The sequence below is a fragment of the Scomber scombrus genome, chromosome 22 (assembly GCF_963691925.1).
Source record: "Scomber scombrus chromosome 22, fScoSco1.1, whole genome shotgun sequence".
NCBI lineage: Eukaryota > Metazoa > Chordata > Actinopteri > Scombriformes > Scombridae > Scomber > Scomber scombrus.
The window spans coordinates 11,747,012-11,759,244 of NC_084991.1; the positions used below are offsets into that span (position 1 = coordinate 11,747,012).

Below are 12,233 nucleotides of genomic sequence, written 5' to 3' on the forward strand. Positions count from 1 at the left end.
TGTTAAGAAGTTCAAATATAACCTTATTATATCCCACAGACCCCCCAGGCCTGGATCAAAGTGCCTTAGTGTAGCAGCTGCTTTGTCCATCCCAATTAAATCAATAAACTCGTCCAGCCAACTACTCAAACTGAAACAGGTTGAAGTTCTTAACTTCCAATTCATAACAATTTCCCCATTTAGCAGCAAGATAACCCAGCGTTACATTTTCCTCGCAGGTAGTCCATCTATTTTGTCTCCTAATATACACAAAAAATGACCTTTAGTGACAACAGCCTGGAGGATCTGTGAGAGGGTGCGCACGTGCGTGTGCGTGTGTGTGTGTGTGTTTGTGTGTGTGATGCTGTTGAATACCAAGTTTTTACTTTCCTCTGCAAGCTCTGTTTCTTGTTCTCTACTTCATTGTCTGTCTTTCTCTCTCTCTCTCTCTCTCTCTCTCACACACACACGCACACACACACACGCACACACACACATACACACACACAGACACGTTTCTGTATGCCTTTTCACTCCACAAACACACACTTAACAGGTATCCATTTACCCAGGGATTTAGAGGAAATGAATGATCAGTGGCTTAGTTGCACCACTTGGCATGGAGACAATGCTGACAAACTTCCTACTGGGTCTCTCTCTCTCTCTCTCTCTCTCTCTCTCTCTCTCTCTCTCTCTCTCTCTCTCTCTCTCTCTCTCTCTCTCTCTCTCTCTCTCTCTCTCTCTCTCTCTCTCTCTCTCTCTCTCTCGCTCTCTCTCACACACACACACACACACACACACACCACCACCACCACCACCAACAACAACAACAGCAAACACTCAAATACAGAAATTCTCACAAAGCACCTGACAGGTTTCTATAACTGTGGATTGGATTTCATTCTCAGGACCCTATTAATTCCTTATGGATGCTCTTATTGATGAAAGGGCATCTGCTCTTGTTAATTCAACTCAGCCCAAATGGGGTTTGATTCAGTTTGCGCTGCCTGAAGGTGACTGCTACTTGTAAAAAGAAAAAAAGAAAAAAAAGGGGTGGGGTATGGGGTGAATAAAGCCAAGGGAGGAGAATGAGACAGAAGAAAGGACGATGGAAAGAAAGAATATGAGGAAGAGGGATACAAGAGGAGCAGAAATGAAGTATGAGAATGAAAGAGGGGAGTGATGAGATAAAGATGAGGAATATATTAGAAAAAAGTGAATATTTGGAGAGAGACAACAACAATGAATTCTAGATGTTGGGACTTTCTTTTCCAGTTCCACTCCTTGAACCTCTTGATGAAAACCAGAGAAAATGAATGTCACAATCAATTACTGATTTCCACCTTAATGGATCAAGGAGGTTTTATTTTCACTCTGTTCTTTTTTCATGAGCTAATTATACTAATGAGTCGTTTCATAAACCCTGTTAATAAATTGCAGTTGGGAAGGTTATTATTGGTGTGTTTTGTGTATGTGTGCATGCATGTGTGCTGCACACAAGCATGAAGCTCAAAGGCAAATGGCAAACTCGATGAACTCGTACATTACACTGCAGTAATGAGATAAGCCACATAGCTTTATAAAAAGATCTGAACACACTAGAGAGAGTGTTTAAATGGTGCTAATGTTTTAGCCATTAGCTAAATATATATTGTACATCATAATCAGATGTATAGAATATACAGTTCTCAATACAGCCATGTGACATCAGTCAGAATCAGGACACATTTTCCGTCTTCTCTGAACACTTCCTTACCTTCCTCTCATACAAGGAAATGCCATTATCAGTGGTTCAGAAGATGTAAAAAAGGAACATGTTCTTTCCTCTCTAGCTTTGCTACCAGGGCGAGAATGGACTGAGAAGAATTATTTGTCATAGTAAGGCTAAGTGCCCTGCTACCTGTCTGATGGTCACAGCTCCTTTCCCTTTTTCAATCTCTTTTTTTACCCATTTGGGTTTTTCTTGATTTCCTCTCATTTCTTTTTTTTATTTCTTAACCTGTGTCTTTCTTCTCTTTTATCACTTTCTCCCAAGTCAAACTAGATGGAGTATGAATTCAAAAATATCTAAAATGCTAATAATGTGCTACTTCCAGCCTTTCCTATTTTCTTCCTTTCCACCACTAACCCCCCCTTCTCATCTTCTTCTCTCAGGTTTGGAAAAAGTTGGTCGTGATTCCAGTTACGAACAAGAAGGGAAGGTTCAGTTCGTGATGGATGCGGTGTATGCCATGGCCCATGCTCTGCACCGCATGCACCGGGACCTCTGCTACGGCTACCCGGGTCTCTGCCCTCGCATGGCCAACAGCATCGATGGCAAAGAGCTGCTCAGCTACATCCGTGCTGTCAACTTCAATGGTGAGACTTTTTAATGAATAGGTATCTACATTGTGGTTTCACTCCATAGAATATATTCTATATACCACTAAGCATGTGTTCAGTGTACCTCTAGGATGCTTCAGTAAGTAAAACATAATATTTAGTGTTTAGTGTTTTTACATTTAAATGCATTCAAATGCTGGTAGATGCATGCTGACACATTCATAAAGATATACCCAAAGATAAATAGATATAAATGGATGCAATAACATAAAGTGACATAAAATATTTCACATTTCCCTACTTTTGAGCAAAATGTCCTTTGGAAAGCATGCACTGTACTGTATAATAGAACATATGTTATTATACTTTTAACATTCTAGGTCATTCTAGGTTATTCTTGCAGCAGAAAAGTTTAAAAAAAGGACAAATTGGGACCTAGAAATGCTTAAGTAGAGTGCAGTAATCCTGTAGTGTTTATCCACCTTGACTTGACTAATTCAGCTCATACTCTAACAAAGCTAAGCCCAGCTCCACTTCTGATTTGTCTAATCCTTATCATAAAAGCATGTCATATTGCTTTTCACCTTCAAAATTAAGTTAGACTCTTTTTTGACTTTTCCCAAACATACTATGTGCTTATATTCAATTCATTATAGATGGTGATTTGGTCTGTCACTTTCTTTCTTTTCTACTTTCTCTCCCATGACTTCCTCCACCCCTAACAAATTCAGTTCAAAAACATTTACTCATTTCCTTCGTAATAATATCAGACGCCTCATTTGAATGTTCTCTTATTAATCCCTTCCCCCCCCCGATGCTCTTGTACCTCCTTTTCTGTACACCTTCTCATTTATGGAATGCATAATACCTTATTTGAAAGCAAAAGATAAAGAAAGGGAGTCCTATTGTGAGGATTAAAGAAACGCTTGTCTAATTTAGTTTTAGAGGTGAGATTGAAATTGCCTGAAACGTGCGTCTGTGTGGGAATGTGTGCAAGATATGCAGCGGTGTTTCCTATCCGTTGGCCATCGCTGCAAGTGTCAAAAACCAATTCACAGTCAAGTGCTGATTGCACTTTCAGAAGGTGTGTTTCTCTGTTATTGCTCGCCTAGAGGGTAAAGAAATCATCCCATAACCACAAGGTCACAAACTTTATCCTCCAATGAATTACTGAACCTTACTCATTTACCTAAAGTCATTGTCCCTAGGAGTGTTTTGAGAAAGCATAAAATACTAGATTAGATGATGGGGCTCAAATGATATGGGGATAATGGTTTGATGTGGAAGTTATAAAGAGAGAACCTGCCATTGCAAATGTGTCAGGTGGCTCAACAGAAAGTGTATAATATGTAACACACATGTAACTGCGTCTGCCAGAATTTTTTTTTGGTCAAATTTTAGATCTCTATAGATGTATAATTTACTCATCAAAGACATGAAAGTCTTAAAATAACTAAGGTATAAATAAATAATTGTGCACTTCACACACAGCACTATCCTGTCATTTTTTCTTGAGAAGGAAGTAGGAAGAGTGAAGGAAGAATAATAAAAGAGTAAGGAGGCTGGTGAATGGTAGCCTGCACCCAAGTCTGACATGTGTCGAACCAGCACATAAATGCATCACATTGGCAGACTAAAATTAAAGATGATCAAGTTGGATAAAACATGAAAAATAAAGCTCAAGATTTGGTCTTGAACGTTGATGTAAAGGAGTCAGAATGAAAGCGAGGATGGAACAGATTTTTACCAGAGGCTGGGAATTAAACATGAAGTAGTCAGACAGTCTATGGCTTCATCACGGCAATATGTAAGTACAATACTTTCAAATGTATCATATTCATCACTCATGTCTTCAAGAAAAATGCACTGTTGTAGTTGCATTAATACTGATTCGCACTAGCCAAACAGCAGTTACAGTATATCTGGAAAATCATAATATAATATCTGTAGGCAATCATTGGGATTTTCTGAATCTTCTCCTTATCCCAATCAGCATCTTTTGGAATCACATTTTTCTTTTGTAGAGAAAAGTCAACTTCAACAAAAGTTGAGTTTTTTGGGCACTGTATAGTTTCCTGCCTTTAATTACTTATTTCCAGCTTCCAATAAGAAGTTTTTTTTTCTTAGTAAGCTGAATTGCTTGGATAGCAATAAAAAATAGAAGTGAAATACCACCCATAAAATCTACAAGGAGCACATTTTGCAGCAGATTCTGTAAGAGTTATAATATATAATACATTCATAATTATTAGTTTTTCACAAGATGATTTATAGTGGTGGTTTGGTGGCTTGGCAAATGTAGGCTTTTCTTTAAACAGCTTGTAACTGCACTCTTCACATCTTTATAATGACAGTTATAGTGCAATAACTTCTTAGTTTACATAGAAACCTTATTTTTCTTTAAATGTTTTATAGACTTGGGTCTTTACTGCATTAGTCTGAGGGGCAGGAGAAGAGTGGTGGGGTTTGTTGTGGTGGGTGGATGTCGTAGTTACATCTATCTGGGTTTTTTACATCAACAGAAGTGTGTGTTTCTGTGTAAATGCCTGGGTGTATTTGTGTCTTCCAATTAAAAGTATGTATGTCATCAACTTGTTTAGGGTCCACATGAAATTGATAACACTAAAAACGGATGGGGCAAAGATGGAGGGTAGCTCTGTCTCGCACTGTATGTTTGTGGCTCATAAAGGGAGGAGAAGGAGATGAGTCAAAGTTGCTGGAGCATGGATTCTTTTTCTCTCTGCTCTCGCTGGATCCATACCAACTCAGCTCTCAAGCAGCTGCAGTGAGAGAACAAGACAGAGTGAGAGAGAGGCGATAATTTCAAGTTGTTAGGGCAGTGATTGTTCTCCTCTTGGATCTGCACCAAGCCGACTTAACTTACAAAGTGAAACCTAACAGGCAGGAGTGACAGAAAAGGGAAAAGCAGTGCAGGAAAGCAAGCTTACTGTACAAGAAGTGCAACAAAGAGCTGATTAGAAAAGTCCTTTTGGTTCTAGAGGTGAACATCCCAAGACTTTCTCTCCCTCATGTAAAATAGTTGAAATTCATTTATATTGATGTCATATTCTGTCTAAAGAGAAACTTGGTTAATCCTCTGTGATAACAAGATAGATCTGTCCTGCAGCAATATCATTTAACATTCAATAATGTATACAAGCAGTATTTGCTTTGGATTAATGTGTATGTTTTTTCCTACTACAAATCGAAAATTGTACAGAAAAATATGTGCAATGAAACACATTTAAATATGTATAATTATTTTAGTGTCTTTCCACTGTTAGACATATTGAGGTAATATATCTTTATATTCAAAAAATGTTACTCTTATATATAAGAGCCTACCTTAAAATCTAAACCAGAATTACCCCAGAAACACTGAACGGACAAACACACAGGGATGTGTGACCCGGATTTTCCGACCTGAAAATGTGACCCAGGTGAATCATGCAGATCTGTAAATAAATTGGGTGGTGGTGGTGGTGGTGGTGGTGGGGAGTGATTAGATTTTTTCTTTTACAAAAGAATGTTTCTTTGCACTTTTAAAAGGACAGCAGTGAGTGGGAGGAAGGAGACTGGCACCATGTTGGTTGTTGTAATGAGTACAACAAGTGAGAGCAGGTGTAGCATCTCTTAAAGTGTGGCCATGATAACAACACAGGCAAATCCACAGTGGACTCCATCAGTCCAGTGGTTCTGATATCTGGTCCTGCTGTTTCCAAAGCAGGCTAAAGTAATAATGGCTGTACCTGAGCCAGTGGGGAGACATGCTGGAATTGTGTAAATTAAAGTCATTTGATCACATGTAGTTTTACTTTAACTTGTATATAGTTTTTCTACTTTTCGCATAGCTTTTTCAGAGCTTTAAGTCTCATTATTTTACTTACTGTATATGAGAAAGAACTTTAGTCAACAGACACAAATAGTCAAGTAACTAAATGTAAACATAAGTACATTATTTCGATATAGATTATTTATGTAATTACAGCACTAGAAATAATTTATCCTGTTTTCTCTGTCAGATCACATGCAGGAAACTGACTCCTCTTACATTCTAAAGATAATTTCCATTTCTCTTGATTTCCAGCATACCTGAAGTCATGGCCAGGTAGCACTGAACAGCCCTGATGTACAATTTGGTGATGAGGGGGTCATGAACTGGTTTAAATGGAGCTGGTTGCAGGAGACTGTCCAAGTTGAAGGAAAAACCTTTTCATTGAATTGCTTCAGCAAAATTAGAGAACCAAGCAAGGCTATTTGCAACATTTGCAACCACACATATAGCACATGTGGGAAGATTAAAATAAATACATAAATGAAATTATTATTATTATTTTTTTTTTTTCCAAATACGTTCTTGAACTGGGTCATACTTTAACACCCTTATTCCATAGTTGAGCCACCAACAGTTTGATCATACCTGTTTTTAAGGACAGATTGTGTGTGTGTGTGTGTGTGTGTGTGTGTATGGTGTATATTTTCCTGCTTTTTTGTCCTTTTGCCAATCACATGCCTGACACCACACATAAATGCAAACAAACAAACAAACAAACAGGGACTGGTGCATTGCAGCGTGAGTATAAGGAAACAAACCTTAGAGCAGCAACACCAACACCATGCTGTCCAGCTTTTATTTGCTGGCAAGTTTATTGGCTTATCCGGGCCAACACACACATTTGTGCACATAAAAAGCATGCGGAAAAACTAAGAGGCTAATGCATACACACAGCAGATTTATTATGATCAGTGGAATACAAAACGACAGCAAAAAAAACTGTATAGAAAAAAAAGGGTAACTTTTTCACCTGAGGATTTCTTGCAAGCCTTTTCTGAGCTTTCACTCGCATTAGTTTACTTACTGTGTGTTAAATCAGAAATGCAACACCAGAGTACTGTTGTGGTAAAAATTCAGACAAAATTATCATAAAGAGGGAAAACGAAAGCTTTAGTCTAGAGACTGTAACGTCATGCTGCAGTGGGCAGAGCAATCAGCAATCAAAGAACAATCAGAGGTTTCTTCCTGATTAACTCCTGTTTTAAAGATAGAAGGGCATTTTGACCTTATAATCTGTGTTGTTCTTTTCTCTAATTTGAAATTGTTTTCTAAAAACCAAAACTACCTGAAAAAGTCAAAATAGCAACTAAAAGCATAGATATGTTCAGCAGTCTCCAGTAGCTAGAACCTGAAGTCCTGAACTGCAAAGTAAAAGTAATTTGAAAAGGTGGAACTTAAACAACTTCAACACACACAGCAAACAAAACAATTTAACCAATGTGTGTTGTTTTTCGAGTTTATTTGCTAGAACACACTTTTTTGTTTGCTCACTTATTTCTAACTCAGAGCGAGTCTTTGCAGTAAAAAAGATTCAAATACAAGTTGTGGTCGCCTACACAAATCACCTTTGCCAAGTCACCCTCAGCTGGCTTGGTTGTTGGTTATGAGTACATCACAAAGAGGCTTTTCAATGAAGACCTTGCTAATGTTTCTCGCTCGGTCACTCTTTCTCGCTTGTAACTCGAACTCTTAACTCTCTTTTCTTTTCCTGTAATGTCCCTGTCCTTCAGTTGTCTCCTTCCTTTTCTACGTCACTCTCTCCATTGTCTCTCTTTTACAATTCCCCCCCCCCCCCCCCCTTCTCCACTTAGTCCTCTGTCAGACTCTGTCACTCCTGTGTTCTCTCTTCCTCCTTTCATTTCTACTCCCACTCCCACTGCCACCATCACTGAATCATCAACTGAAGACTAAAGTTTGCACATATTTTCTTGCCTTTTCAGTTTTGGTTTAGTTTTTTTTCAGGTTTTGAGGAAATTGTCACATTTAGATTTTAATTTCATGTGAATTTCAGGGGATTTTGGGCAATGATTTAATAGTTTTGAACAGATTGACCTACACTTACAGATACGTTTATATTATTGACATCTGACTAATGGTGGAGACAGCCGGATCCATTGAAAGATGTCACGTCGACCAACCGTCATATCTGAATTTGCATAATCACGATTCAGCCTCAACTTTATGTAATGAGGTCCGTCCAGCAGAAACACCACCAGCGTGAAGACCTCAGTTCAAACTATCAAACTAGACACAGCTGATCAAATATGAATCAAAATGTGTGATGCAGCTGCTATGTTTAAAACAGCTGAGCAAAAATCAAGTGCTGTCCAGTTTGCAGTAAGTCACCCACCACATGACCTACTGGTCAGAGTGTTCATTGGTCCAGTTGGTGCGTCCATATGTGTCCTCCCTGCAGTCTGTGTCTGCACCATAATATATAATTTTCTTGCCTGTGGAGTCAAACAGAATGTTTTTATGTGTGTGTGTGTGTGTGTGTGTGTGTGTGTGTGTGTGTGTGTGTGTGTGTGTGTGTGTGTGTGTGTGTGTGTGTGTGTGTGTGTGTGTGTGTGTGTGTGTGTGTGTGTGTGATGCAAGAAAAATCTTCATTGTGATCTCACCGTAGCCAGGTTATTTCTCCTGCCAGGAGACAAGATGGACATCACCATGGGAACTGACATGCACTAATTAGAACAGCTTGATTTTGAGATGATGAACGCCATACCTGGTTGTACAACCTCAGGTAGAGAAAGAGAGACAACGAGAGAGAAGTATAGGGAGGGACTGTGCTGGCGAGAGAAGGATAAGAGAATTGAAGGATTTATTGGGGGGGGGTGAAGCTTGCTTGCTTGCTCAAAGTGACCTCAGTGAAACAGAGACAGTGGGCAGTGGTGGTGGAGTAACTTGTTTGGAGATTATGAACTTGACCGGCCTCTAATGATCTTGGAAAGAAGAAAAGTCAGCAAAGGAGACAGAGAGGGTTATGGGAGTAGAGAGTGTACCTGGGCATAATGACTGGAAGTGAGATGGAAGGAAGTGCATATGGAGTCATGGTCAGGGAAGGAGTTGGAAAACAAGAGGAGAAATAAAGATGGACAGCTGGCTAGATAAACCTTTTTTGGCTGAAATGTGTTTTGACTGACAAAGCCAGCGTTAAGAACTATGAGAACAAGGACGTTTTGGGGAAGAGCCATAAAAGAAACATGAACTTTACGTGGCTGATAACAGCTTTGAATAGAAGTTAACAGAAAGAGAAGAAAGAGTCATTTAAAGTATCAAATGGGCAAATAAAGAAAAATCAAGATAAACTCAGTACATACAACAGTAAATGTGAAAAATGGTGGCATGAAATACTTGAAGACTAGCTGAGTAACATGACCTTCAAAAAAAGAGGAAGGGAGAGAGGCAGACAGATGTGCTGACTGGGATATATCAAATGTTTCCAGGGCATGATGACTTTGAGCAGCAAGAAACTAAGAGAAAACAATGAGAAGGATGACTTTTTTATTATATTGAGTATGACATTAGAGAGGGACAGAAAGATGCTTTAAAAACTGTAAGTGAGCATATCCATCATTAAGGAAAGATAGTGGAGGAGGCAGACAGACAAATAGAGAAATAAATGGTGAAATAGTAGGTCTTCAAACTCAGATGCTAAACTTTCCTGGGTCGTGGCAACCTTTGTTAAGATAGGATGGAGAAAGAAACAATGTCTGATTTTCATCTGGGAATTAATGTTAGAGAAAGGAAGAAGAGGAGAGAAGGAAGAAAGTTAAATAGACTTTGTCAACCAATGCAGAACATCTAATCACATTCCTGCTAATTTACCGGCGTACTGTTACTAGTACTAGTACTAGTTCATGAATAAATTTACTAGTAAATTTATTCATGAACCCTTAAGCAGCATCTCTATCTGACATTGAGCCTTTTGTTATGCTCAAGGAATTGGTTAAACAGCGAAGGTCTCCAATTTATACAGAAGTGCTATTCATGTACATAGTTCTGGAGAGTTTGTATTGAAATATCTTCATGTAATGCTCTCTTTGTGGACATTTGATGCAGTGGAAGTTTTTTTAAGTGGACGTCTAAGCCTTGTATTTGACTATCCTGAGCCTTACACTTAACTGTCATGACAGTGCTGTCACACCTGTCATCTAGCTCTACAGAAGAAAGCAGTTAATGTTATTCCCCTATATGTCAGTTCCTTTAAATTATATCACAGTATTACAACACATTATATCATTATTGATCAAATGTATTATAGTAGTATAACCCATATATCAGAAAATACAAAATCTAATACCATACATTGCAAAGCTATTGTACACAAGTCTTCTGTGGGTTCATTTCTGTCAATCTGTCAAACAGCCACTCACATGACTCTTCAGACTCACATATAATATTCTACTTACTACCTGTTGCTCACTTACAAGCAGCAGGTAGTAAGTAAGAGATTATTGACATAAAGTTAAACAGGTGGTATCATCTTGCTTCACCTGTTAAGACTCCCCTGCTGTGAACACTCCACAGGTCAATTCACGTTCACCGCAAACTCTGAATAAAGCCTGTGCAAGCCGTCGTGGACATTAGACAGACAGACAGTACAAACAGATGCAATGTAATAGTAGAAAAAGTCAGAACGCATACCATCAATGAAATGACACTGAATTGACTGATGATATTTTATGTCTGTTTTCATATACTGTACATAGCCTTTATTTCTCCATATAGTCTTTTCTTGTTATGTATTCTTCTCATTGTTCTCACTTTCAGTGTTACACATTACCTTTCTGCCACTGCAATAGGCTAATTTCTGCAAGGGGATCATCTGCTGAATACAATTTTAGATAAGAAAACAGAATAAGAATAGGCAGATATAAAAGGCAATCAGACGGAGAGCCAACATGAATACAGTAGACAGAAAGACATGCATCCACATACACACAAAAACAACCCAGAGCTGGAGTTGAATTGAGTTTGAGGAAATGAGGAATAATAATTTGTTATTGCATATTCTATAAGACACCACTAAATCTCGCACCTGTACAGTTTCCCCCCCGTTTTGTTTGTATGCCATATAGTCAGGAATGTCTTGTTGACACAGATTAGATTTAACCAAACAAATGTGAGTCTGTCACAGTTCTACAAACTGAAAAATACAAGCACACCTAATAAGCTGAGACTCGGCATTGTGTGAGCAAAGACACACATAACCGACTGATTATGTGCTGTCATACCATGCCATGTTGTGTGTTGGGTTAGGATGTATGAATGTTGGGACAAAAGGACAAGGAGGAACATATTAGCGATGGATGGAGAACTATGAGTGTATGCTGTTATGTGTGTGCGTGTGTTTGAATGCACATGCACTTTCAAATATATGTAATTTGTGCTGAAGGCCCTTTAAACGCCAATCAACACGCAGACATGAATTCAAAAAGTCTGGAAATCATTCCTAATCTGTGATGCATTCCCACACACAAACAACATGACATCCCATAGGACTACTGTTTGGAAAAAGACTCATTGTTTACTACACAGCACTGAAAGCAGTCTAATATCAGCACTACTCTTGTGCTCCTTTCACCCCTCCTCACCGCTTCTCCTCTGACAAGTTTGGTAATGTAATTCCTTGTCCCTTGTTTTGTTTATTTCTCCTCTCCCTCGCTTTTATTTGCTCCAAATTGTATTTCTATCCACCGATTCAGGCTCTTTTGTCTCTTTTGATCAACAATAGTGGCCCTCTCTACTTTATTTTCCTTCCCCTTTCTCTTTCCTATTTTCTCAAAGACTGCAGTGAATGCAAATCATGACATAAATGGAGGCCCCCTTAAATTAGTTTGGTTTAATTACTAGAGATTGTCATACAAAGCTTTCTTGCGTTCTGCATGTGTATCAAGTGTGCAGAGTGTGTCTCTTTAGTAAGTATTCTATCTTTTTATACACTTTCTTGACACTCTTTCCTTTGTTCTTTCCCTCCATCTTCATCTCACTTTCACTATTTAGCCAAAGTGTTTCATTCATATTCACAGTCAAGACCATTTAGATCCTCTTCAAACATGTGTTGTTTCTTTTGCCTTGCTCTGTTATCTGCTCTGTT

At 38.6% G+C, this 12,233-nt stretch overlaps 1 protein-coding gene across 3 annotated transcripts in view; it reads left to right on the top strand.

The window, feature by feature from the left end:
* Positions 1-12,233, top strand: part of grm8a (glutamate receptor, metabotropic 8a) — a 230,335-nt gene that overhangs the window by 183,459 nt on the left and 34,643 nt on the right. For all 3 annotated transcript variants that reach the window (XM_062443400.1, XM_062443401.1, XM_062443402.1), the window contains one exon: positions 2,134-2,337. In XM_062443400.1, the coding sequence (XP_062299384.1) occupies positions 2,134-2,337 (204 nt within the window). The remainder of the gene's footprint in view (positions 1-2,133; positions 2,338-12,233) is intronic.